This window comes from Trichosurus vulpecula, chromosome 8, assembly GCF_011100635.1.
Source record: "Trichosurus vulpecula isolate mTriVul1 chromosome 8, mTriVul1.pri, whole genome shotgun sequence".
In the NCBI taxonomy this organism is placed as follows: Eukaryota; Metazoa; Chordata; class Mammalia; order Diprotodontia; family Phalangeridae; genus Trichosurus; species Trichosurus vulpecula.
The window spans coordinates 215,168,482-215,194,095 of NC_050580.1; the positions used below are offsets into that span (position 1 = coordinate 215,168,482).

Here is a 25,614-nt window from a genome sequence, read left to right on the forward strand (position 1 = left end):
AATGGATAGAGTTATGTGACTTGCCTGCGGTCACGCAACTAGCAAGTTTCTGAAATCAGATTTGAATTCAGGTTTTCCTGACTCCAGACTCAGCACTCTATCCACGGCACCACTTAGCTGTCCCCTCAAATTCTCCAAACTCACAATTCCTCAGCCACCTTATATCCACCGTTCTATACCTTCACTGCACCTTAGCCACACATAAGGATGGGTTGGTTAAACACCAGATCTTATCATTATTCACAAGTATTTCTCTTGAAAATTGAATTACAAACTCTGACATTCTGTCTGACCATAATCTCCCACTTTATCCCTCCCTATGTATGATCTTTCCTAAACCTACTTTTAGGTCTCCTCAAGACTTCCAATCCCCCCTCACTTCAATACTTTCTCAGGCTTTTTTCTGACTTCGCTTTTTTTCCTTTTACAATATAGACCCTATAGTTAGCCAATTTAGTTCTCCACTGCCCTTTGATTGTGAATCTTTTTGCCCCCTTGTCCTATGTCACCTGTCTCTTGCAAAACCTCAGCTCTGAGTTATTCCCAACATCTACCTTTTTTGCTGTAACACAGAAGCTTACTAAATGAAGCTGGAGGCAATATGATGGAGTGAATAAAAAGCCAGCCTCAGAACTAGGAAAATCTGAGATTATGTCTCCCTCTGACAAATGCTGGCTAGGTGACCCTCCACATATCACTTAGTCACTTAGTACTCTTAAGATACAGAGAAATTGCTGACCTACCTTAATAGAGGAAGTTTTCTCATGCAAGGAGCTCCGTATACCAATCAAATTACACATCTATTCCCTATCCTTGTCCTACATATTTCTAGTAGATTATAAGCTCCTGGATGACAGGGCCTGAGATTTTCTTAATTTGTATCTTCTCCAGTGTCAAAGCACATGATATTTCTCACTAGGCATAGAATGAATGAGTACATATGGGAAAATGTAATTTACTTGTTCTATTTAGAATTATCCTTTTCACTTCTGTCCTCAGTCTTATTTCTTTCTACTTCCTACAGATCTTTCTTTTATCAGTTATTGCCACTCTTTCTTGCTAGTACCACATTGAAGAAAACAGGGGAGCTGAAAAATGGGCCTGAATGATATTCTTAGGTTGGCATGTATATATACCAGAGCAGAACTTTACCCTGTACTAGCCTATTCCTCTGATAGAGAGAATAGTTGTTAGTGGACTCAGAGTAGTTAGTTGTTTAATATTCATTGTCATTGTGACAGGAGGTTTGCACTGAGGTACGCCAGGAATCTGTAGTATAAGCTGAGTCCCCACAGGCATTATCCAGAAAATCATCCCTTGTGAATATACAACCTGATAGGGGCAACCTCCCTGCCTCTTAATAGCTACAGTTACTTAAGTCCCAGAAAAGAAAGTTCTCTTAGCTGGAGTTCTTGGTACCATTGAATGCTTCAACTTTATAAATGGATGTGCCTTCTTCAGTGGAAATAACATTAAAGAATACATATTACCATCTGCTTTGCTGCTCCACCCTAAGGACCATGAGGCCCTTCCATATCACTTTTAGCTAAAAACTCTAGTATGTGTTGTCTTCCCTTACTATTGAGAGTAGGGACTGTCCTGACTTTCTGTTTGTATCCCTAGTGCACAATGCTTTGCATATAGTAAGTGCTAAAAAACATTTTTTCATTCATTCATTTATTCATTGGAGACATGAATAGATACTAGTTGTTCTGAAAAAGAAGTGAAATATTTATGAGTGACCAGTTTGGTGCAGAAGCCAAAAAACCTAATGTAATTTCAGCCTGCATTAAGAGAGACATAGTATCTAGATATGGGGAATTGATAGTTACATCATACTCTGCTCTCATCAGGCCTCATCTGAAATACTGTGTCCAGTTAAGAAACATTTAAGGAGGATGTGACAAGCTTGAGAATGTACAAAAGAGGGCAGGGCCCTCTGGGGATGTTAGGGAAGAGCTCTGAGTCTTTGTCATCGGAGTAAATGGGAATGTTTAGAAGAGAAGATTCAGGGACAACGTTAGCTGTCTTCAAGTATTTGGTGGCCTGTCATGGGAGGGAAGAATTAAACTTCTCTTTAGGTTCAGATGAAGTAAGGTTCATATGTAGTCTGTTTCCCTCCACCACCACCATCCCTTCTTCCATGGCTATAATTATTCTTGTGCACCCTAATTATGTGATATCGTAAGTTCCACCGCCTTCTCCACTTTTTTCCCTTATGTGTTCATTTTTCCTTCCTTTTCTTTTTTCTCTTAATGTTATAAAAATGTAACAAAATTGCACCCAGGCCATCTCCTTTATTTACTCTTTCTATGACCTTAAAGACGTTACTTACTATCAAAGACATTTGAGAGAATACTTGCTTCTTTTTCTCTTATTAGTATATAAATGTTTCATCATATAGTCCCTTCATATTAATCAAGTGTATTTTCCTTTCTATGTTTCTCGACTCCTGTGTTTACATTTCAACCAATATACTTAGCTCTGGTCTCTTTATCAAGCACACTTGGAAGTCCTCTATTTGGTGAATGGTCCATTGCCTACTCCCACCCCCAAAGATTATAGTAGTCTTTCCTGGATAAGTTATTCTTGGTTGTAAGTCTTTATCTTTCGCCTTTTGGAATTTCATATTCCAGGTTCTTTTCTTCTTCATAGTAGTAGCAGCCAGGTCTTATGTGATTCTAACTTTAGCTCCTTAGTATTTGAACTCTTTATTTCTATTTGCTTACAATATTTTTTCCTTGAACTGGAAGCTCTGGATTTTGTTTGTTGCATTCCTTGGATTTTTTATTTTGGAATTTCTTCAGGAAGTGACTAAGGATTTTTTTCAATTTTTACTTTGCCCTCTAGTCCTAATAGATCTGGGCATTATTTATTTATTTGCTTTTTAAAGTATGTTTTTATTATTATTCTGAATTTAACATGCATTGAATAAAATAAATATTTCATTATTCATTGTGGAACAGGAGAGGATTGTACATGAAACTGTGATTTTCCATTACATAGATTTTGCTTTTCTTTTTAAATGTATAATAAATTCACCATGTAACTTTCAAAGCTACTTATCTGTAATTCTCTCTGGCCTTCCTTCAGATTCTCTTCTCCTTTTTTGCAGGAAGAACTTTATCTCCCCTTATCTCCCCATAGTTAAATCAAATTCCTACATTGGGCATGTCCAAAAATATACGCCAAATTTTGCATTATAAGTCTGTCACTTCTGTGTCAGAAGGTGATGGTAGCAGGCTTCTTCAGGCCTCAGGAGTTGTTGTTAAGTCATTCCATTCGTAGTTCTTGTCTTTAATTGCTATTTTGATATTTATAGTTTGAGTTTTTTCTCTTTGTCTGTTTTCTAGTTTTTGTTATCGTCTGGTCTGAGATCATGGTCACTACCCTTGCTTTTTTTTAGTTCAGCTGATACATAGTATATTTTGCTGTAAACTTACTTTAACTTTGTGTGAATCTTTATGCTTCACGTGTATTTACTGAAAACAACATATTGTTGGATTTTGCTTTCCAATCCATTCTTCCATCCTCTTCTGTTTTATGGGTAAGTTCACATTCATAGTTGTGATAATGAATTGTGTACTCCCCTCCATCCTATTCTCTTAAGCTTCTTTCTTTGCCCACCAAAGTGGCCTATTTGCTGCTGTTCCTCATGACTCATTTTCTACTTTTTGCCTTTGTAGAATGCATGCCCTCCTCATCACCACTTCTTAGAAATGATAGCTTCTTTCAAAGCTTAGCTCCAACACCATCTCCTACAAAAGGCCTCTCCTGATTCTTCTCCTTACTCAATTATCTTGTATTCACTTTGTGTATATTTCACATGTACTTGTATGTGTACATCTGTATCAGTAAGGCAAGATTCATGACGTCCGGTATGACCATGAACATGCCTGTATAGTTCAGAATTGCAAAGTATGAAAAACTCTTTAGGTAGAAGGCAGAGGAAGTATAACATTTATTTAGGCACCAAAGAGTCAAATCCTAGAACCAGTAATTCCAGTTCAATATAGCAGTAATTGTATCCTAAAACCAGTAAGTCCACCTCAATGTAGCAACAAGGAGATTAAAACACAGTATTACAGCAAAGAGCCAAGTCATCCTGTAACCTTCCCCCCTGCTAGGGCTTTCTCATGAAAAATCACTCATGAATCCTAACTATCTGCTTGCCTGTGTCCTCTCCCCTCTCAGTCCTCCTATCCGAAGCTGTTTGGTTTCCACTCTCCCCTCAGCACTCTCTTCTGCAGCTCTGTGAACTTGGAGCAACTTTAAGGGGTTAACAATCTCAGTTTAATTAAACATACATACATCATTCACTTAGTTCAAGGGGAAAAGATCAGCCTCCTGAACTTCAGGGCAAACACAAACAGAAATTACAAATCACACACATTATAAACAGAGCAAATAATACAAACCAGTCTATCCATAGCAATACTTAGTTACCAGAGAAGCACCAACATCTGGGTTATCTATCAAAGCTGGGGGTGGCATGGGAGGCAGGGTGCTGTTTCAATGGCTTGCCCAGAGTCTTGTCACTCTTTCAACGAGTGTACCCCCAAAAGTGAACCATTAATCTTCCAGTATGCATACCCTGTTCGGGACCCTGAGGGCTTAAGGCTCACCATTTAGGGTGTGTGAAACCAGAGTGTGGGAAAGCACCACATCATACACAAATCAGTGCCTCTCCACCACCCCAGTGCTGAGAAGCATTCCAAGACAAAAAGATCCCACTTTACCTTCCCTGTTGAAACAAAGGCCAGACTCATTAAAGGCACCTAAGAGAAGAACAGCAAAAAGTCCTGCCCTGATTACCATTACAACATCCCATTTCCCCCAGAAAGAAAATAAACTTGTGGAGGATAGGGAATCTTATTTTTACCTTTGTATTTCTCCTTATCTGACTTAGTGACTGGAATTAATAAATGCTTCTTAATTGATTGGTTGATAGTTGATGCTCAATAAATATGTGATGAATTAATTAATGAAGTTTAATTTGACATGAAAAATAATTTGAAAGAATATCTACATTGATGAGGTTACAAATCCATTTGGTTATTTGGAATTGAATAGTTAATGACTTAGAAGGTCACTTGAATTTTTTCACTGATTATGATAAAATCATAAAAAAATGACAGTTCTGTTTTAATTCATCTGAATTTACCATCATGAAGAAAAGATATCATTTTAAAAATATATTCATCTAGCAATCTCTAGAGATAGAGAACGCAAAAGACTTGTTTGGTGGCAGACTTACCTCTGACATGATCGCAGAAAGGCAAGGACATTCAAGCTTCATCCAAATGCAGGAATTAAATTGGACCACATCTAGTATCAGGTTTGGTCATTTTAAAATATTCTTTTGTATGTAGTATACATCCTGAATTACAAAGTATTATGGTGAAATGTTCATTAAAAATGTATGCTTTGGTTAGATTTTGCCACTCTTATATGCTGATTCAAATATAGCCAAGAGAAAAGTAACTCACTTTCCCTAATACTGTTTCAAAATCTAATTGTCTGTGATGTGGGATGCACCTGAGATTGTTAGCAACATTGCTAACTTTCTTCTTCCAAATACATGAATTACTTTTCATTGACAACTGTCATCCTTCAGAATGCCATTCAAATTTTAAAGTTTATCTTTTGTCCAAAGAATGGGAAGAGGAAAAGAGATTGAGCTCTATGGGGGGCATCTTTTTCAGAAATTCCTTTCTTTATTGGCTTAAGTGGGTTTTTAAGAGGGAAAGTAAGGTAGAGCAGTGTACTAATAATCAGGCACTCGAGGGTCATTACAAACTGAAGTGCCCTCACCAGGTGCAATGCCAAACTTTATACTTGCCACAGGACTAATCTTCCCTTCAGTTTCCCCCTCTCCAACCAGTATTCCACATTAGTAGTTTGCTTTATATCCAGCCTTCATAGATGAATATATTCTTGTAAATAATAAACCAACCATTTAGCTTTTATTTCTGTACTTTTATGAGAATTACTTTATATGTGCATTTTATGAGTCATCTGTTTTTCTTATAATAGAAATGGCCACCTCTAGGGGGCAATTACATTATATTTGAAATTGAACAAGACCTCCTGAGCCTCACAGACACCAAGGCCTTGAGGGCAATTCTTCCAAATTTGTAATGTGTTATTTAATCTTAATACTGAAAGGTGTTTTTTTCATATTATAATACTTTTTAAATGGAAAATAGAATGCTATTATTTTATGTGTAGGTGGTTTTTAAGATGTTTATTTGTATTTTAAGATTGAAATATCCTCAGATACTTGACACACTTACTAGCTGTATGACCTTGGGCAAATCACTTAACCCCAATTGCTCTACCTTCCCCCCTCAAAAAAATTTTAAAATAAAATAATATAAATAAAATAGAAAAAAGATTGTAAAATGATCGTCTTAAAGTTCCTTAAAGAAAAATAGATTCGAAAATACAAAAAGCCCTATGTTGGTCCTAAATTGAAGGAGGCAGTATGATCTGATACCATGAATATTGGATTTAGAGTCATGCACCTGAAGTTGAAATGCCAGTTCTGCCATTTGGGGCAGTCACTTAACCTCTATGAAACTCAGTTTCTTCATCTGTAAAATGAGGGAATTGGAGTAAATGACTCCTAAGGTCCCTTAGCCCTTCTATCTCTAAATCTCTGAGCTTATGATTATGAATATAAAATGAAACAAAAGAATTCTGAGGAAAGATGATATTCATTAAGTAAATTTTAAAATATGGGCAAAATAATTTCTCTAGATAACAAGTCTTACATATTCATAAGAACAAAACCAAGTGCCCCGTTGTAGGAGTGGAACAAATGGAACCGGAAAAGCCATATGACTGATATAACCTAAGTCCTAAACCCATGGAAGTGGTTCCAGGTTTAAGCTTAAAGTAGCTTTAGAAACAATGGCCCTGGAGGTCACTTTCTACCTGTACTGTATTCTGCATTAGTCTGTCAACCTGTGAAAAGAGAGTGAGTCCCAGCACAATCAGTATGAAGTTAGCTTGATACCTTGTGGTGCTAATGTGATCAAAGATCTTTCCCACCCATTTAATAGGCCTCAGGTGGAGCTAGTTAAGGGAAGCTTGATTAGGAGAGGCCTGTTTGTAGGAAGGCCCATTTGCTAAGTAGGGGCAAAGCCCCAGGACCACACCCTTTTGCTAAGTAGATACTAAGCACCAGGGCCCTAAACAAGGTATATATATACTCTGTGGGAAGCCATTAAGCTAAGCCAGAGAGCTTCAGAGAGTGGATGAGAGAGCTTAGAGAAGAAGACACAGAGTAGAGAGAGAGCTGCAAAAGAACTGGAAGAGACACAGAGATGGAGAGATAGAGAACTGGAAGGGCTCTGAGAACTGCAAGAGCTTTCAGAACTGCGGGAGGAAAGGACGAAGGCAAGCAGACAGTTAGGATTCGTGAGTGGATGTTTACGGGAAGGCCCTAGCAAAAGGGAAGGTTACAGCATGGCTTGGCTCTTCGCTGTGATACTGTGTTTTAATCTCCTTGCTGTTACATTCAGGTAGACTTACTGGTTTTGGAATACAGTTACTACTATGTAGAATTGGATTATTGGTTTTGGGATCTGGTGTCTGAATAAATGTTTTACTTCTTCTGCATTCTATACAGAGAGTCTCTTGTACTTTGTGATTCTGAACTATTACAGGCATATTTATGGTCACCATCGATATTATGAATCTTGCCTTACTGATACATACCTGTACTGTGTAACAGAGTTCTCACTAGCAGAAATCAAGCTGACTACAATTCCCATTAGTCTTGTGGAGCCTCACACATGCCCAGTGTGTGTTAATTATCTAGCATAACTTTGTATGTCCATCTTTTATTTATACACATTCATGTCAAAAATGTAACAGCTATAAGAATAATTGGACTTATAAATTCTACATATGTGCTAGAGAAATTATTGTATGTGAGGACTTTGATGAGAGAAAGATTATTTTGTAGGCTTAAATAAAAAATGAATCCTCCTATATTTTTTAGCCTTGATAAAACACTAACTGCCATTCTTTTTCAAAATACAGAACTGTGGATCTAGTTCCAGTTGATCAATTTAGAAATATATGCAGTGTGAATTTGCAGAACAACAATCTAACCTCATTCAGTGGCTTAATCTATCTACCCAATGTGAAGGTGAGCTCATAAAAACATTTTAATTTTTGTTGCAACTTTTGCAGTATGTTACTTTTGATATAAAACTTTAAACTTTTGTTTTTTGACATAGAATTATTTGTATAACTCAGTAATGATGAATAAATACAGCTTTCTTCAAGTGCATGATCTGTTTCAAAGCTTTAAACCTTCAGCAGTGGAATAGTTGTTGTTCAGCCATTTCAGTTGCGTCCAATTCTTTGTGACCTCATTTTGGTTTTCCAGACAAAGACACTGTAGTGGTTTACCATTTCCTTCTCCAGCTCATTTTGCAGATGAGGTACTGAGGCAAACAGGGTAAAGTGACTTGCCCAGGGTCACATAGCTAATGAGTGTCAGAGGCTAGATTTGAACTCAGAAAGATGAGTCTTCCTGACTCCAGACCTAGAACTCTTTCTGCTGCTCCACCTAGTAGAATAGCCACCTAGTGGAATAGTGGACAGTATTAATTTGTTCTCACACATCTTCTGTTGAACACTTCTGTGTGTGCCAAACAGCAAGAGACTCCACATTTATTAAGCAAGTCCCCTAACCTCTTTGAGCCTCAATCTATAAAGTGGAATTTATGCTGCCTGCTTCCCAGTTGTTTCAAAGATCAAAAGACGTGATGTATGTAAAGCATTTTTGTGACTGTAAAAGTGTAAAGCATTATGTAAATGCAAGTTTTCATTAATACGTGGAGCATGATTTGGCTGAAAGAACACTGAGCTTGGAGTCAAAAGACCTTGGTGCAATTCCCAGTCTTTCTATTTACTAGTTATTTGACATGGTCAAGATAAACTCTGTGAGTCTCGGTTTTATCTGTAAAAGAGGAATATTTATATTACCAGTATCACAGAATTTTTGTAAGGCAAGCACTTTATAAATTGTAAAGCACATGTTGATGTGAGCTATTGCTGTTTCTATTATTATTTTCATTGAAGTTAGATGAAGTCAAGATTCCAAGAACATAGAGCTGTCTTCTTTGTTCCCTCCCTGGCCTACCTATGACCAAAGGTCTTTTAAACCTGGAAAATTAGGAGTTTAGTCTTCTCTGCATTAATCAGAGAAATGATTCTATCTATTCCTGGCATTAAAAGTTGGGGGACAGGATAGGGAGGTTAGGTAGCTTCCCAGCATCTTACAAGTTGTTTACTTCATTATTTTGTTGGAAATATTGTGAATTTTAATAACATCAGATATACTTATAATCAAATATAAGTACAAAATTACACTCAGAACACAGTATGTAGGATTTGGGAATCATCTGCAATTTTAAATTTCGAGGAAAGAGGTCTAAAACCAGCTCTTCACAAGGCTGCTTAGAGCTCTCCAAGGTATACCACTGCAACCCTTTATTTGAGATAACATCTTTATTGAGATAAATTGAGATAAATATGTTAATTAGATTAATAGAAGTTATTTAAGAGAAACAAAAAATTATATAGTTGCAGTACAAATATAGAATTTTAGTAAATGGAATCATCCAGTACCAAAAGCAACAGAAAAAAAAAGACAACCCTCTTAATTTGACTGAATAATGGGCAATATAGTTGTCATTATAAACATGGTCAGAGTATCATGGTTTTGGTATTAGCAAGCCACAAAATATAATAAAGGACCTTCTATATTTATATTTTGTTTCTATAATTTATAAATAAAATCCTTTCTTTTGAAGCTGAAGGTTCTTATAACAAGTTTAAACTACCTTTGATTCATGAAGTTGACTATCTGTACCTTCCAAATTTTTTTCAGCTTATGTTGATGATTTAAGATTAGCAGAATGCTCATAGAGATGAAAGGTTAAAATATTTAATCTATACCTTATAGCTATGATTCAGAATTAAATGGAGTGACTGGTATGTTAGAATTCATGATGTGTCTACATGTAAAAATTAGCATTAACTCAAGCACTAATATTTTAAAATATTGTCACATTTCAGAATGGTAACCCTTGCCACTTTTCACATTTGCTGGTAAGCAAACTATTTTCAGATTTTAAAAAAGCATGTGGTTATGTTTGTAATATTTTACTTATATGCTATGCTTTGTGTAGGTATTGTGTCTCAACTATAATCACATAGAATCAATAATACCCAGAATAAAGCCACAGACTCACTTAAGCAATAGGCAACTTCTCTATCAGAAGGTAACCTCAAGTGGCTATGGACAGCAAGGAGTACCAAAAGGAAGCAGGTGCTGTATGAGCCTGTTTTTTTAATATTAATGTTTATTAGATAAAGGAATTATTAGAAAAAAAGTAAAATAGCAATAACACGTAATACTGTTATTGAAAATTCATAAGTTTTTAAAGGAATGTCATTGCTTCAAATTAATATCAGTCAAAAAGTACATTGAGTGGTCTCTGTGTAGAGAGGATTCAAAGAAGTATAATAAAATACCCATTGGCGGTTCAGATTCCTGTTAATCTAGAATCGCATCTTTCTATGCCATTTCATTCATTCATAACTTTTCATTCTTCTTAAGCAAGACTACAGAAATGAGCCCATCAATAGTGAGACCTAAATTACAGAATTATAGAATCTCAGAGTTGGAGGGATCTCAGAGGGCATCCAGTGCAGGCCATACCTCAATCAATCCCCTATATAACATCCTTGACAAGTGGTTATGCAGCCTCCACTTGAAGATGTCCAGTGTTGTACCACTAACTCTTGAAGCAACTCATCACACTTTTAGACAGGTCTGTTTGTTAAGAAGTTTTCCCTCATATCATCTGGAATCTGCTTCCCTATAACTTTTAGTCATTGTTTACTGACTTCTACCCACTGCACTCTGGAAACAAGCAAAGCAGTTCTAACCCTTGTCTTTAAAATAGCTCATTTATTTGAAACCAAGGATCATGTGCCCTCTAGGCCTTTTTTTTCTCTCTCCAGATTAAATGGAGTTAAAGTAACCCTATTACTTTAACCAATCTTTGCATGTCACAGTTTTAAATTTCTTGATCGTCCTTAGTAACCCCCTCTATAAATGTTACAGAATATTTAGTCCTTCCTAAAATTGTGCCACCCAGAAATGAACTGATCATTCTAGATATAGTCTAACCAGGGAAGAATACAGCAAGGCAATTGACTGTCTCATTCTAGGCAGCCTCTTTTAGTGCAGACCAAAAATTCATTAACTTTTTTTTTGGGTGCCTCATTAAACTCATATTGAGCTTATAAGTTGCTAAAACCTCAGGTCCTTCTCACATAAACCTTTGGCTAAACACATATTCCCTCCTCCTGATGTTTCTAACCCAAGTATAAGACTTTACCATACATGTTTGTTATTTAAATTTCAACTCATTAGATTCAACCCATTGCTGCAGATCTTTGAGATTTTAACTTTGTTACCTAACATGTATTTATTTTGCAAATGATTAATAACACCTCTATTTAATAGAGATATACTTCATCAGTTCTTCTTTCATAATATCACTCAGAAATTCTCTTTTACCAATTTGGATTAAAGGTTATCCCCAGTAACTTGATGATTCATGCAAAGGAACTTTTCCTATAGTCTCAATTTTCAGACAGAACTGTTCTCCAATCTTCTTGCCAGAGCCACTGGGGCCCCACTCATTTCCCCTTCTTGTTCTCATTGTTAGGGATCTATCCAAATACTAAAGTCTCTGCTTCAACCCCCGCTCCCAGCTTCTAGTACACACACACACACACACACACACACACACACACACACACGCATGCACACGTGCATGCACATGCATGTACACATATCATCCTTTTCCTTAGGACTCAGGAGCTTAAGTTCAATAAGACTGAAGTTCAAGACTAAAGGGCCCAAAGTTGTTAGCAATATCATTGTGCCTACATTCTTGATTAAACGGGCTTTTATGAATTGACCTGATAATTTACCCATGATTTCCATGGGAAAATAGTTGAATTCTGAACATTTGACTCAATCTTTTGGTATATAATCTGTTTGTAAGTTGGCAACTACCTGTATTTTTTTTTAGTTATTGCTGTTCTTAATAGATCTCCTTAATAGTTCTTAATAGTTCATTTACTTTGGAAATACAGTTTTAAAACTATTATACTTCTTAGTATCCTGTTCATATTGAGTTTGAAAATGGTTTTTATGCTAATAATTTAAGAATTATAGTCTATCAGCTAATATTTATTGAGTATTTATTGTATGAGAGACACTCTGCTGGTGTGATATATATATGGAATCTGCCTTCCTCATTAATTTTGGTAATATAGCATAAATTTATAAAATTTAAGGAGTAAATTAATATATGATAAAATGTCTTGATCTTGGGTATACAGGGATTATTGGTTTCAACTATTCTTTGGGGTTCACTAAATTTTATAAAATTTCTTCTGTTTTGGTTCTTTATTGTATTAATCTGTCAGGATAGGAGGAACACAATACTTTATGCAAGCTTCCCTCCTCTTTCCCATTCAGAATGACTCAGTTGAGAAAGAAACATCAAATTTCCATGCAGTTGGCCCAGGCTTTCTGAGGGGAAATTGCCTTGTGTATTTGGTATTTCTGTAGAACAGTATGGATTTGATTGAGTACTGTCATATAATTTTATAAGTTTAAGATCCAGAATATATTTTACTGGTACATAGTAAATTTGAAAGACTGCAAGTAGAACTTTTTTCCTCCCCAAAGATTGGGTCTGTTTCACCTAGACTGGAAGTTCAGGGGCTACTCACTGGTCCAGTCTCAATATTGATTGACATGGAACCTTTGACCTGTTCTTTTCCAACATGGGACAGTTCATACCTCCTTAGGCAACCTGCTGGCCTCTGGCTCAACTTATTGATGACCAACTTATACAGACACTCAGTTGGCATAGTCCACTGAGGCTTAGAACTCTCAAACTCAAGACTCTAGCCTCAGTCTCCTCTGTTAGCTGGGATTTCAGACATGTGTCACCATACCCAGCTACAAGTAGATTTTTTTTTACTCTGGCACCATTAATAGATTTATTCTACGTGTGTATATGCATTTAAATTATAATCTATTCTGTATAATGCTCTTTTAGAATTCAAAATCCTTGAGGGAGGTTTGTGTTTCTGTGTGTTATATTAAACATAGTTCTAATTTGAGTGTTGGTTGTCAAAAGTTACACTTGACTATACTTGATTAAGAGTTGTATGTTATACTATAAGTATATATATATATTTGATATATGGTTCTTAAGATGATAAATTTATTCATGATGCTAAAGTAAAAATTCTACTTTCAGTCATTTGAAATTATTAAATACCAACATAATCTTTGTTATAACAATCTTTTGCATATAATAAGTTTTTGTAAAAATTGTACATATGGATATGAATATATGTATGTGTGTGTGGAGTAGAATGGAACATCATTTATTAAATTATTTTTATATGTCAAGCACCACCTATAGTTAGCTCCCAGAATACAAATAGAAAAGGTATACAGCCCCTACTCTAAAAGAGTTCACATATTGATTGGGGCAGAAAACACATATAGAAGAGTTTGACTGCCAGGCAATTGTAACAAAACAAAACAAAACAAAACAGTGGTCCTTAACTCACAGCAGCAGAGATTAGTCAAAGCCTAGAGTCTTTAGCATGTACTGTTGGGAAGGAGAGATCCTGGGTGGGATATGAGTGAACAGAGGCCATTGGAGGAAAGAGTCCTTCTGTGATTCTGGTACCAGGGCCCTGTGGTGGTCTCTGGGTAGGTAAGGTTTGTGGTGTGGAGAGAGGAGTATTGGAGAATGTCTATTAGAAATGATCCTATGATGGTACTGGATACATACACATAGTCTTCCTTGGTTTGCATCTTTAACTTCTTTGGTTTGGGGAACTTCCAGTGAGGAAACTCCCTGTAACAAAGAATAAGGGCAATTGCTTTGCAAATGAAAGTCTTAGAGAATTGCAGTAGGCACTGAGAGTTGAAGCAGCTTAGCAGTCACAAAGCTTAGTGAGCATTCAAGGTGGGATCCAAACACAGATCTTCCTGACTTGGGAGCTTGTGTGCTGTTATACATATCTACATATTAAAAAAGAGAGTAAGTTCTGAATTTTCAGAAAATTCAGTGAATAAAAAAATCATTTTACATTACACATATGTAAGAAGTTGGTCTGTTTATAAGACATTACGTCTGAAATCATGGCCCAGGGCTCATACTTACATATACTTTTCAGGGATTCAAGTCTTCCTGAGAATTTGCCTCCAATAATGCAGAGTTTAGAAGTTCTTCATTTGGGCTACAATGGAATTTGTAATTTAATCCAATTGCAGCTTAACAGACTAAGAAATTTAAAATTTCTCTTTCTTCAGGGTAAGTAAGAGCACTGATAATATGAAACATTTTATTAGCAAATTAATCTGACTTGGTATTCTTAGTGGATATTCCTAACATGGAGACGATATATATCTTAATCCTATTCCTATGTTATTTTGATATCTTTTTCTAGGTCTCTATAATTTTGAAAAAAAATTGTCCCCATTGCTTGAAGATTATATGAGTAGCTGATATTTCAGCAGCTATTAAAAACCATGTTCTTGAAATTTGTGGATCAGTGTTATGTCTGGGTGATTGTGGGCAACAGTTTTGTCTATGATGATGATACAGTACCCCAGTAATAGTTTATTAGTTGAATTCTCAAGGATATTTTGAGACCTCTTTTTGTCATCTGTCAGTCCATGAAAGATAGCAAGTTTCTGGTAGTCATGACTTGCTGAATATGCAGTAGGTGCTGAATTTTTACAGGCTTCAGTGATGTGATGTAGAGTTTCTACTATTTTCTTTCATATTTATATTTATCACTTAAGTCCAGGCTCCTCAAGGATAACCATTCTGTGATTTCAGTAGCCTCCTTCTGTATTACCATCACAAACCTTTGTCTTTTCACCAGAAAGTCTGAATGACTCAGTTACTTGAGGGACACTTCCTTGTTACTATGTTGTTGGCTGAGTTCATGCATATGTTACCCATGGAGGGTTCCTTGATTCCATTCTTGGGTCTTAATAGTTTCATAGGCTCCATTTAAAGGTAAACCATTTTTTGTTACATTTGACAAATCCCATAGTGTATACCTATTACCATCCTGCTGTTAGTGATGTCTGCTTGTCCCAACAATATTTTTGTGGATTCTTGACATGTTTATTATGCGCCCTAAGAATATCTGTCAGTATTCCTTCTCCCTTTTAGTAATTATTGTTATTGGTATTATTAGTTATTAGAATTAATCTTTCCAGAGCTGCCTTAGGAAGATAGCTCCAACATTTCATTAATATTATACAAGTTTTTGTTAGGATGCTTTCCTAATCTGTTATGGTTAATTTTAGAGTTCCCAAAGTGTACATTAAAACTAATGTTTTGAAGACATTAATTGCTTTATATGGGTTCTTCCCATTTAGCTTTGATTTCAGGTTGACTCTTAACATATATCTCAACATATTCAACCATAGGTATCACAGCTGTAAGTTTTGTGTTCGACCTTGAGACTAAGGTATTTATAAGTATTGTCATGACTGTTGGTTTAATTTAACATCCAGATTCAAGCTCAGAGCCTTCAGTCTGTTTTCTTCAGTCTCTGTTTTCTGGCATATATTGAGTTTTGCATTTATTCAGTCTAAATGACATTTTTATTTTATTAGAGAAATATTTCAAAAGACAAAGAAGCTATTTAGTGAGTTATGTTGGGTACGTTGTTTGTTTTTATGTCATCCATGCACATCAAGTAATTAATAAGATGTTCTGGCTTGATTCTCTTTTTAATTCGGAAGCCATAATTAGTTCTCTTTAAGAAAGGTGATAATGAATCTAAGACCACACAGAACCATAATAGGTTTAATCTATCTCCTTGGAAGATGCCACATTTTACATCAATTGTTCCTAAGATTGTGTTGATGGCATATTTTAAATGGGGAACAGTTTTCTGTTTTGGCATGAAATGTTGTAGCACTATTTTATATATCTTCAGGACCAAATGTGGAACCTGAATCAAAGACTCTGAAATAATCAATAAATGTAAATGGCATAAATCTTATAGCACTTTCGTGTGGCTTGCTTAATGGTAACCAAACAAGACTCATTTGTCTTTGTACCTTTGATATTTCTTGGAACACTCTCTGCTCCTCAGCTAATATTTTGTTTTCTCGTAAGTTTTACCTATAGTTTTTAGTGATACAGACTGAGCACTTTGTATAAAGTACATAAACACCTAACTGGCCTGTATTTTGAAGGATTGCAGGTTTTCTCATCTTCGTTATTAAATATGCAATGGCTTTTGTTAAGAAAGATGGTATCAGGCTTTCATCTGAGGAAGCTGAGAAAGTACTTTGTTAGTAGTTCATGTACCACCCTGACACATTTGAGCCAATAATTATGGATTTTATCTGGACCCATCACTTTCCATCCTCGCTGAAAAGCTAGTGTTTCAGACTCCTCAATTAAAGTGTAACTCTCCTGTTGTTTATTATATTAGCAAAAAGTTTTTGTTGCTTTCTCACTTGATCCAACTAGTATTTTCATTGTGTTCAACTTGTGAGATAAGATTTTCCATATCTTCATTCTTTGGGGGATCTCTTTCACCTCTGATTTCTTTGATTCTCAAACCTCTATAGTAAAGTTTTTGATTGATGCTGAATTATTTATCTTGTTCTTTGCACTGCTTTGATTTCTTTTGTCATTGCCCTGACCTTTTGACTTTTGATTTCAATTATTGATTAAAAAAATCTAGAATTTCTGATTTCTTTTTGGATTCTATTTCATATGTTTTGTTTTTATTGCTGTTGCCTTTAATTGGGCAATATGGTAAGATTTTCCACTGTTCATGCTAGCTCAATATCGATGTAATCTTCCAGTGCCTTTCTTATGTCTGTTCAATGGCTCTCTCAAGTGTTTCTTCTATGCTGATATTTGATGACTGTCCTTAGAAGGTATCCTTTGATAGTTCCCCCTTTCTTCTTAAGGTTTTTCCCATGGTGATAGCCAGTTAAATATGTTGTCATGTGTAAGTTTTGAGATGTTCTTACATTTTTCTGACAAAAACTGTGAGGAATGTGTTTCTTACTCCTATTGGTAACAAATGGCAACTTTTATAAATAATTCTCTGTTTTTGTAAAATCAGTTTGCCAGTTAGCTAATAAATTCAATTTTTTTTAGAATTCCAATTCAAGTGTTCCCATCTCAAAATCATTTGAGATATCATTGTTCGTTTTGTTGTCTCTTTCATTATTAGATCCAATTTCTGAAATTTTCATTAAGTGAATCTTTCAGGACCTTTGAGTTCTTTAATTTGTCCTCATCAGATTTCAATGGCTTCTCATTTTTGTCACTTAGTTCCTCTAATTTAAGGAATGAATTTTTTGTTATGATTGCCCTGCATTGCTGCGTGACTTGGAGCCAAAGGGTTATTGTTGTTCAGTCATTCAGTAATATCTGATGTTTCATGACCCTATGGACCATAGCACATCAGTACTACCCATGGGGTTTTCTTGGCAAAGATACTGGAGTAGTTTGCCATTTTTTTCTTCCAAGAATTAAGGCAGACAGGTTAAGTGACTTGCCTACGGTAAGTATCTGAGGCCAGGTTTGAAGTTTGGTCTTCCTAACTTTAGGCCCAGCTCTCTATCCACTGAGCCACCAACTGCCTCTAAAGTAGTAAGTTTCAAAGGTAGGATTGGAACCCAAGTCCTCTTTGACTCTAAAGTCAATACTTGCTTTTTCCACCATACCATGATATCTGAACGGAGGGTACTGTTGATAAAAAGTTATATGAAGCCCTAGCTTGTAACTGGGGAAATGTTTGCATTTTTGTTATGATATAGTACTGTTTCAAAATGTCTTTGGTCCATTTCATGTGCAACCCAGTTTGCTTGCTCACATGATCGGCATCATGTGCACCACAGCATTTATAGTGAGAGGAGAGGGGAACAGAGGAAGAAGGAAGCAAAAAATTGGGAAGGATGGCAATGGATATTGATGATTTGTTCCTCAGTATCCTGCCTTCTTGTAGTACCAAAACATGAAGTCCAGTTATGTTGCTTCCTATTCCATGAGGGATGATCACTCTCACTGTCAAGCATAACTGCTTACTGAGAGCATACAGTCTGATTTTGATAATCTACCCTTAGATACGCATGATTTTCAGAAATCGTTGCCCTTGGACAGCTGTGGACCGTGATGTGTCAAAACGTCTTTTTAGGCAAGAATAGCATGATCTTTGCCCAAGGAATGAATTGAATTCTGTCAGTATCACTTCATCTACCCAGATGCTGTTGCCTCTTATTTCACATGGTAGATTTAGAAAGATCACTACAATGCTTTAGTTTTCTGTGAAAACTATGGATAAAGAGGTGATCCTGGAGACAGGAAGACCTGAGTTCAAATCTAGCCTCAGACAGTTAACTGTGACCCAGAGCAAGTCATTTAAGCTTTGTCTGCCTCAGTTCCTTCATCTATAAAATGAGGATAATAATAGTACTTACCTCCAAGGTTTCTTGTAAGGATCAGATTAGATACTTGTAAGTGTCTGAGGTGGGATTTGAAATCTGATCTTCCTGACACTAGGTCCAGTACTCTAAAAAAAATATAATCTCCAAGTTTGATAATCTCAGCATTATCCTTGACTGCTTACTCTTTTTCTCTCCCTACATATCCAGTCAGTTGCCAAATCTTGCCATTTCTACCTCAAACGTCTCTTGTACCCAACTCCTCTCCATTAATACAAGTATCATATTATTTCTCCTAGATTATCACAACGTCCAACTATTCATTGGTCTACCTGCCTTAAGTCTTTCTCCACATCAGTCCACCCTCTACACAGCTGCCAAAGTAGTTTTCCATAAATACGGATCTGATTATGTAACTCTCCTAGTCCAAACTCAGATCCCTTCTTATTATCTCTGGGATAATATATAAACCCCTCTGTTTAATTTTTAGATGTCTTCACAACCTTGTCCCAACCTAATCGGGTATTACACTCCCTCCTACACTTTGTAATCTAGCCAGACTCTCCTCTATATTCCTAACAAGCAGCCTTCCATCTCTCATTGCTGTGTCTTCGCACTGGCTGTCCCATGTGCCTGTGATGCACTCCCTCCTCACTGGGGCCTAATAATACCTCCCTTTCTTCAAGCTCAATAGTTTTCCATCACAATCATATGCCATAACTTGTTCAGTCATTCCCCAATTGATGCCCATCCCCTTGATTTCCAGTTCTTTGCCACTACAAAAAGAGCTGCCGTAAGTATTTTCATACATATAGGTCCCTTTCCCTTTTTTTTTAAATCTTTATGGAGTATGGAACTAGTAGTGGTATTTCTGGGCCACAGTGTATGCACAGGTTTATAGCCCTTTGGGCATAGTTCCAAATTGTTCTCAAGAATAGCTGGACCAGTTCACTACTCTGCCAGCAGTTCATTAGTATGCCTATTTTTTCCTTCATTCCTTCCAGCATTTGTCATTTCTCATAGGTGTGAGGTGGTATTTCAGAGTTGTTTTCATTTGCCTTTTTCTAATCAGTAGTGATTTTGGCATTTTTTCATATTACTATAGATAGCTTTGATTTCTTCTTCTAAAAATTACCTGTTTATATTCTTGACCATTTATCAATTGGGAAATGGCTTTTATTTTTATAAGTTTGACTCAGTTCTATACTAAGTTTATATTTGAGAAATGAAGTCTACATGAGAGAAAGTCACTACAAAAACTTTTGATATTATTTCATTGTCTATGGTAGTTTTTAGCAAAATGTAGTTTCCTTGATTATCCCTTTTAATTAGGTCTATTTTTGCTTTTGCTTTGCTGAGATCATGATTGCTACCACTGCCTTTTTTTAGTTTAGCTGAAGCATATTAGATTCTGCTCCAGCCCTTTATTTTAATTCTGTGTGAATCTTTCTGTTTCAAGTGTGTCTCTTGTAAATAATATATTGTTGGTTTTGGGTTTCTAATCCATTCCGCTGTCTCCTTCCATTTTATGGGTTAGCTCATCCCATTCCCATTAATAGTTATGATAACTGTGTTTTTTCCTCCATTCCATTTTCTTCTGTTTCTTCTTCTCCATCTTGTGCCCTCTCAAAAGTCTATTTTGCTTCTATCCACTGCATCCTTTACTCTGCCCTCCCTTTTATTATGTCTCCCCTTTGTCTTATCCCCTTCCTTTCCTATTTTCTACTGGGTAAGTTACATTTCTGTGTACAACTGAGTCTATATATATATGTGTGTATATATATATATATCTTCTTCCCTCTTTGAACCAGTTCTGATGAGAATGAGATTCAATTATTGATTGTTATCCCCATCCATGCTTTCTGTCTATGTAAACTTTCTTTAACTGCCCTAATAATAATAATAATGTGCTTAGGAGTTACACATATCATCTTCCCATAAAGGAATGTGAACAATTTAACTTTATTGAGACCCTTATGATTACTCTTTTGTATTTACCTTTTTCTGCTTCTCTGTCTTGTTCTTGTGTTTGAATGGCAGATTTTTCTATTCAGCTCTAACCTTTTTTTAAAATTTAATTAATTTTTATTTAGTTTTCAACATTCACTTCCATAAACTTTGAGTTTTAAATTTTCTTCACCTCCCATCCCAACCTCCTCCCCAAGACAGTGTGTGACCTGATATAGGCTCTACATGTACATTCTTATTAAACATATTTTCACATTAGTTATGTTGTATGGAAAAATTAGAACGAATGAGAGGAACCACAAGAAAGAAAAAACAAAACAAAACAAATAGAGTAATTCGATCTGCATTCAAACTCCATAGTCCTTTCTCTGCATATGGATGGCATTTTCCATTATGAGTCTTTTGGAGTTGTCTTAGATCCTTGCATTCTTAAGTCCACCAAAGTCAGTCATCACACAATGTAGCTGTTACTGTGTATAACGTTCTCCTGGTTCTGCTCACTTCACTCGGCATCAGTTCATATAAGTCTTTCCAGGTTTTTCTGAAGTCCACCTGCTCATCATTTCTTATAGAACAACATTACATTCATATACCACAATTTGTTCAGCCACTCCCCAATTGAGGGTGTCCTCTCAATTTCCAGTTCTTAGCCACCACAAAAAGAGCTACTATAAATATTTTTGTACATGTGGGTCCTTTTTCCATTTTGTGATCTCTTTGGGATGCAGCCCTAAAAGTGGTATTGCCGGGTCCAACTGTATGCACATTTTTATAGCCCTTTGGGCATAGTTCCAAATTGCTCTCCAGAATGGTTGGATCAGTTCACAACTCCACCAACAATGTGTTAGTGTTCCAATTTTCCCACATCTTCTCCAGCATTTATAATTTTCCTTTTTTGTCATGTTAGCCAATCTGATAGGTGTGATATGGTACCTAAGAGTTATTTTGATTTGCATTTCTCTAATCAATAGTGATTTAGTAGCTCTAATCTTTTCATCAGAATTGCTTGAATCACAGTTTTTAGAGCATTACTTAAATCACAAATTTTAATTTCACATGGTACTTGATGTGAGAATCTTCATCCAGCAATCAATAAGTATATTGTTGGAGGCACTGAATCATAACATTCTTGCCATTAAAAAATAATAATTTAAAATAATAAAAGAAAGAAAAGTTGAAGCTAAGTGGAAGGATGGTTCATAGGAACATCTTGATGAGTCAGAGAAAGGAGTTGGCAGAGTAAGTTTTATTGTGTGCCCAAAAACCACAAGAAAAATTCTTTCCTGGGATGTGTGTTTGTATCCCTATTCCCTAGCACAGTGTCTACCACTCTTAATAAATACTTGTTAATTGATTGATTACTATAATTGTGAGGGCATGGGGGACTGATTTACAAGGTATATCTAAAGGAGGAGAAAATACCAAGGCATAGAAAACATCTCAGACATATTTATTCCCATAAAGGATGACCAAGAAAAGATCAGCATCTACCAATTATATTCCTACTTTAGCATCTATACAAAATCTTGATGAGATTCATCTATTCATGAACTGAGAAGACTCCTTATGAGAATATTATAAGGGAACAAGTAGGTGATAGTTGATAGAAACACATATTTGACTGACAGGTATAGAAAACACAAGATCCCATTGTACTTACTGTTTGTTGATCATAAAAAAGCATTCATCTCAGTAGAACAAAATGCTACCCTGTAAATTCTTTTGCAATGAAGTCCCTGTCATCCAAATATGAAGATCAAGATTCCTTGGAAGATGCAACACCAGAAGTAACCTTCTTCACAGCCCCTTCTGATAATAGATATCAAGGGAAATATAAAAACACAGAGAATATGTGCTTGCCAAAAGTATTTGCCACTATGATAGAAAAGATCCAAAGCCAAGTCCAGATTGAAAACGTATTACTTACAACTAGTGAGATCCTACAGATATTCCATTTGTAGATGTGTGTTGATTGCATCAAGCTCCAACTCACAGGAAAAATTCCTAGGAGAAATTTCTACTTACTCAAAATAGCTTATCCTTTTCATCCACACAGGAAAGATCAAATTGACAAAGAATGTCTATTGTCTAGATTTCAATGTGCATCTTAATGGAGTCCCAACAGAATGGATATGTAAACAGACAATACAGATGGACAGTGAGCTGGACCCAGAATTGAAAAGAGGAGTAGAGGAGGCTGGTTTGCTTTCAGGAAATGCAGATAATTTTTGCTGACCCCACACTTTGCATAATAGCAAATGTCCATCTTTTTAAAAATATTTTTATCTATTTCATCAGATATTTCCCAATTACATGTAAAAAATTTTAGCCATTATATTTTAAAATTTTGAGTTCCAAACTCTCTCTTTCCTCCCCACCACTCCCCCCTCATTGAAAAGTCATGCAATTCGGGGCAGCTAGGTGGCGCAGCAAGTAGAGCACCAGCCCTGGAGTCAGGATGGACCTGAGTTCAAATGTGACCTCAGACACTTGACACACTTACTAGCTGTGTGACCTTGGGCAAGTCACTTAATCCCAATTGCCCTGCCTTCCCCCCTCAGGAAAAAAAATCAAGAAAAAAGTCATGCAATTTAATATTTATTATACATGTGAAGTCATGTAAAATATATTTCCATATTAGCCGTGTTGCAAAAGCAGATACAAACAAAATAATACAGATAAAGAAAAAAAAGCATGCTTCGATCTGCACTCAGAGTTCATCAGTTCTCTCTCTGGAGGTAAATAGCATTTTTCATCATGGGTCCTTTGGAACCATCTTGGATCATTGTCTTGATCAGAGTAGTTAAGTCTTTCACAATTGATCTTCCTTACATTATGGGTGTTACTGTACAATGCTCTCCTGGGTCTGCCCACTTCACTTCACATGAGTTCATATAAATCTTCCCGGCCTTTTCTGAAACCATCCTGTTCATCATTTCTTATAACACAATAGTATTCCATCACAATCACATACTACAACTTGTTCAGCCATTCATGTAAATTCCCCACTTCATCCTTCCTAATATACGTTGCTTAGTAAAGTTTAGTTTTCTTCCTAGCATTCATTTGGTGTTAGCCAGAGCGTCTTAGCCTTTTTGTTGTTGTTGTTATATGTGTCATGGACCCCTTTTGACTGTCTTGTGTATTCTATGAACGCTTTCTCAAAATAATGTATTTATTTATTTATTTTTAGCTTCAACATTCGCTTTTATAAGATTTTGAGTTTTAAATTTTTCCTTCCCCTACCCCAAGGTGGCATGCAATCTGATATAAGCTATACATGTATGATCATGTTAAACATATTTCCACATTAGTCATGTTCTGCAAGAAGAATCAGAACAAAAGGGAAAAGAAGAAAGAAAAAACAAAAAACAACCAAAAAATAGAAAATAGCTTCAATCTGCATTCAAGACTCCATAGTTCTTTCTTTAGATGTGGATAGCATTTTCCATCATAAATCTTTTGGAATTATCTTAGGTCTTTGCATTGCTCAGAAGAGCTAAATCTAACAAAGTCAGTCATCATACAATGTTGGTGTTACTGTGTACAGTGTTGTCCTGGTTCTGCTCACTTCACTCAGCATCAGTTCATGCAAGTCTTTCCAGGTTTTTCTGAAGTTCACCTGCTCACCATTTCTTATGGAACAATAGTATTCCATTATATTCATATACCACAACTTGTTTAGCTATTCCCTTATTGGTGGGTATCTCCTCAATTTCCAATTCTTAGCCACCACAAAAAGAACTGCTATAAATATTTTTGCACATGTGGGCCCTTTTTTTCTTTTTTATTAAGTTTATTTATTTTTAGTTTTCAACATTCACTTCCCTAAGTTTTAAATATTCTCTCTCTCCCTTCCCCCCCTCAAGACAGCATGCAATATGATATAGGTTCTACATATGCATTCCTATTAAACATGTTTTCATGTTAGTCATGTTGTATAGAAGAATTAGAAGAAATGAGAGTAACCATGAGAAAGAAAAACATAAAACAAAAAAAGAAAATAGTCTGCTTCAATCTGCATTCAGACTCCATATTTCTTTTTCTGAATGTGGATGGTATTTTCCTTCATGAGTCTTTTGTAATTGTTTTAGGTACTTGCATTGCTGAGAAGAACTAAGTCTATCAAAGTCAATCATCACACACTGTGGCTGTTACTGTGTACAATATTCTGGTTCTGCTCCCTTCACTCAGCATGAGTTCACAGAAGTCTTTCCAGATTTTTCTGAAGTCTGCTTGTTCATCATTTCTTATAGCCCAGTAGTATTCCATTACATTCACATAACACAACTTGTTCAGCCATTCCCCAATTAATGGGCATCCCCTCAATTTCCAGTTCTTGGCAACCACAAAAAAAATAATGTTTTTAAATGCATAAAATAAAACACATAGAATTACAAAAGAAACCAAGTTTAGAGATACACAGCTACCAAAATGTTTTTACAAAACAGGCTCCTGGACCCCAGGTTAAGAACCCCTCATTGTAAGTATCATAAGTCCAGATGACAGAGAGTGTGATGAAATAATTGTTCTTGTTATTTTTTAAGTCCCAAGATAAAATCTTCTGAGGTTTTTTTCTTCAGTAGAATGTAATCTCCTTAAGGGCAGATACTGCTTTAAATTTTGTCTTTATCCTTAGTACATTGCACAAAGTAGGCACGTAATGCTTTTTAAATTGGATTATGTTGTGTTTATACTTATAATATTGATTTTGTTTATGTTTCGTTTCATTATACATTGAAGTGTCATTGGACAGATAGCATTCATCGTTAGTAAATGATTAAATTACCTTCCATTCTGTCTCTCTGTGACCATGTGACAGATTTGCTCTGTAAGACTATTGGCAAAAAAGTTTTTAAAACTAGTAATTTTATGATGATAATGACTGCTGGGAAATACTCTAGATCATTTTCCTCCGATCTGTGGACAGTCCTCACTTTATGATTTATGTTTGCTTTCTCCATTGGCTTAGGCTCTAATTTTGATTTCTCAAAAACATGTCTCTGCAGTAAAATATCTAAACAAATAAAGAAGAGCAATTTGAGAAATTCCACGGGTACTTTATTCCTATTTGG

The 25,614-nt window shown here is 35.8% G+C and overlaps 1 protein-coding gene across 1 annotated transcript in view; it reads left to right on the forward strand.

The window, feature by feature from the left end:
• LRRC9 (leucine rich repeat containing 9) overlaps positions 1-25,614 on the forward strand; it is a 188,794-nt gene that overhangs the window by 134,732 nt on the left and 28,448 nt on the right. Inside the window, exons 24-27 of the mRNA XM_036735971.1 lie at positions 5,208-5,338; positions 8,053-8,161; positions 10,215-10,354; positions 14,314-14,450. Coding sequence (XP_036591866.1) covers positions 5,208-5,338; positions 8,053-8,161; positions 10,215-10,354; positions 14,314-14,450 — 517 coding nt within the window. The remainder of the gene's footprint in view (positions 1-5,207; positions 5,339-8,052; positions 8,162-10,214; positions 10,355-14,313; positions 14,451-25,614) is intronic.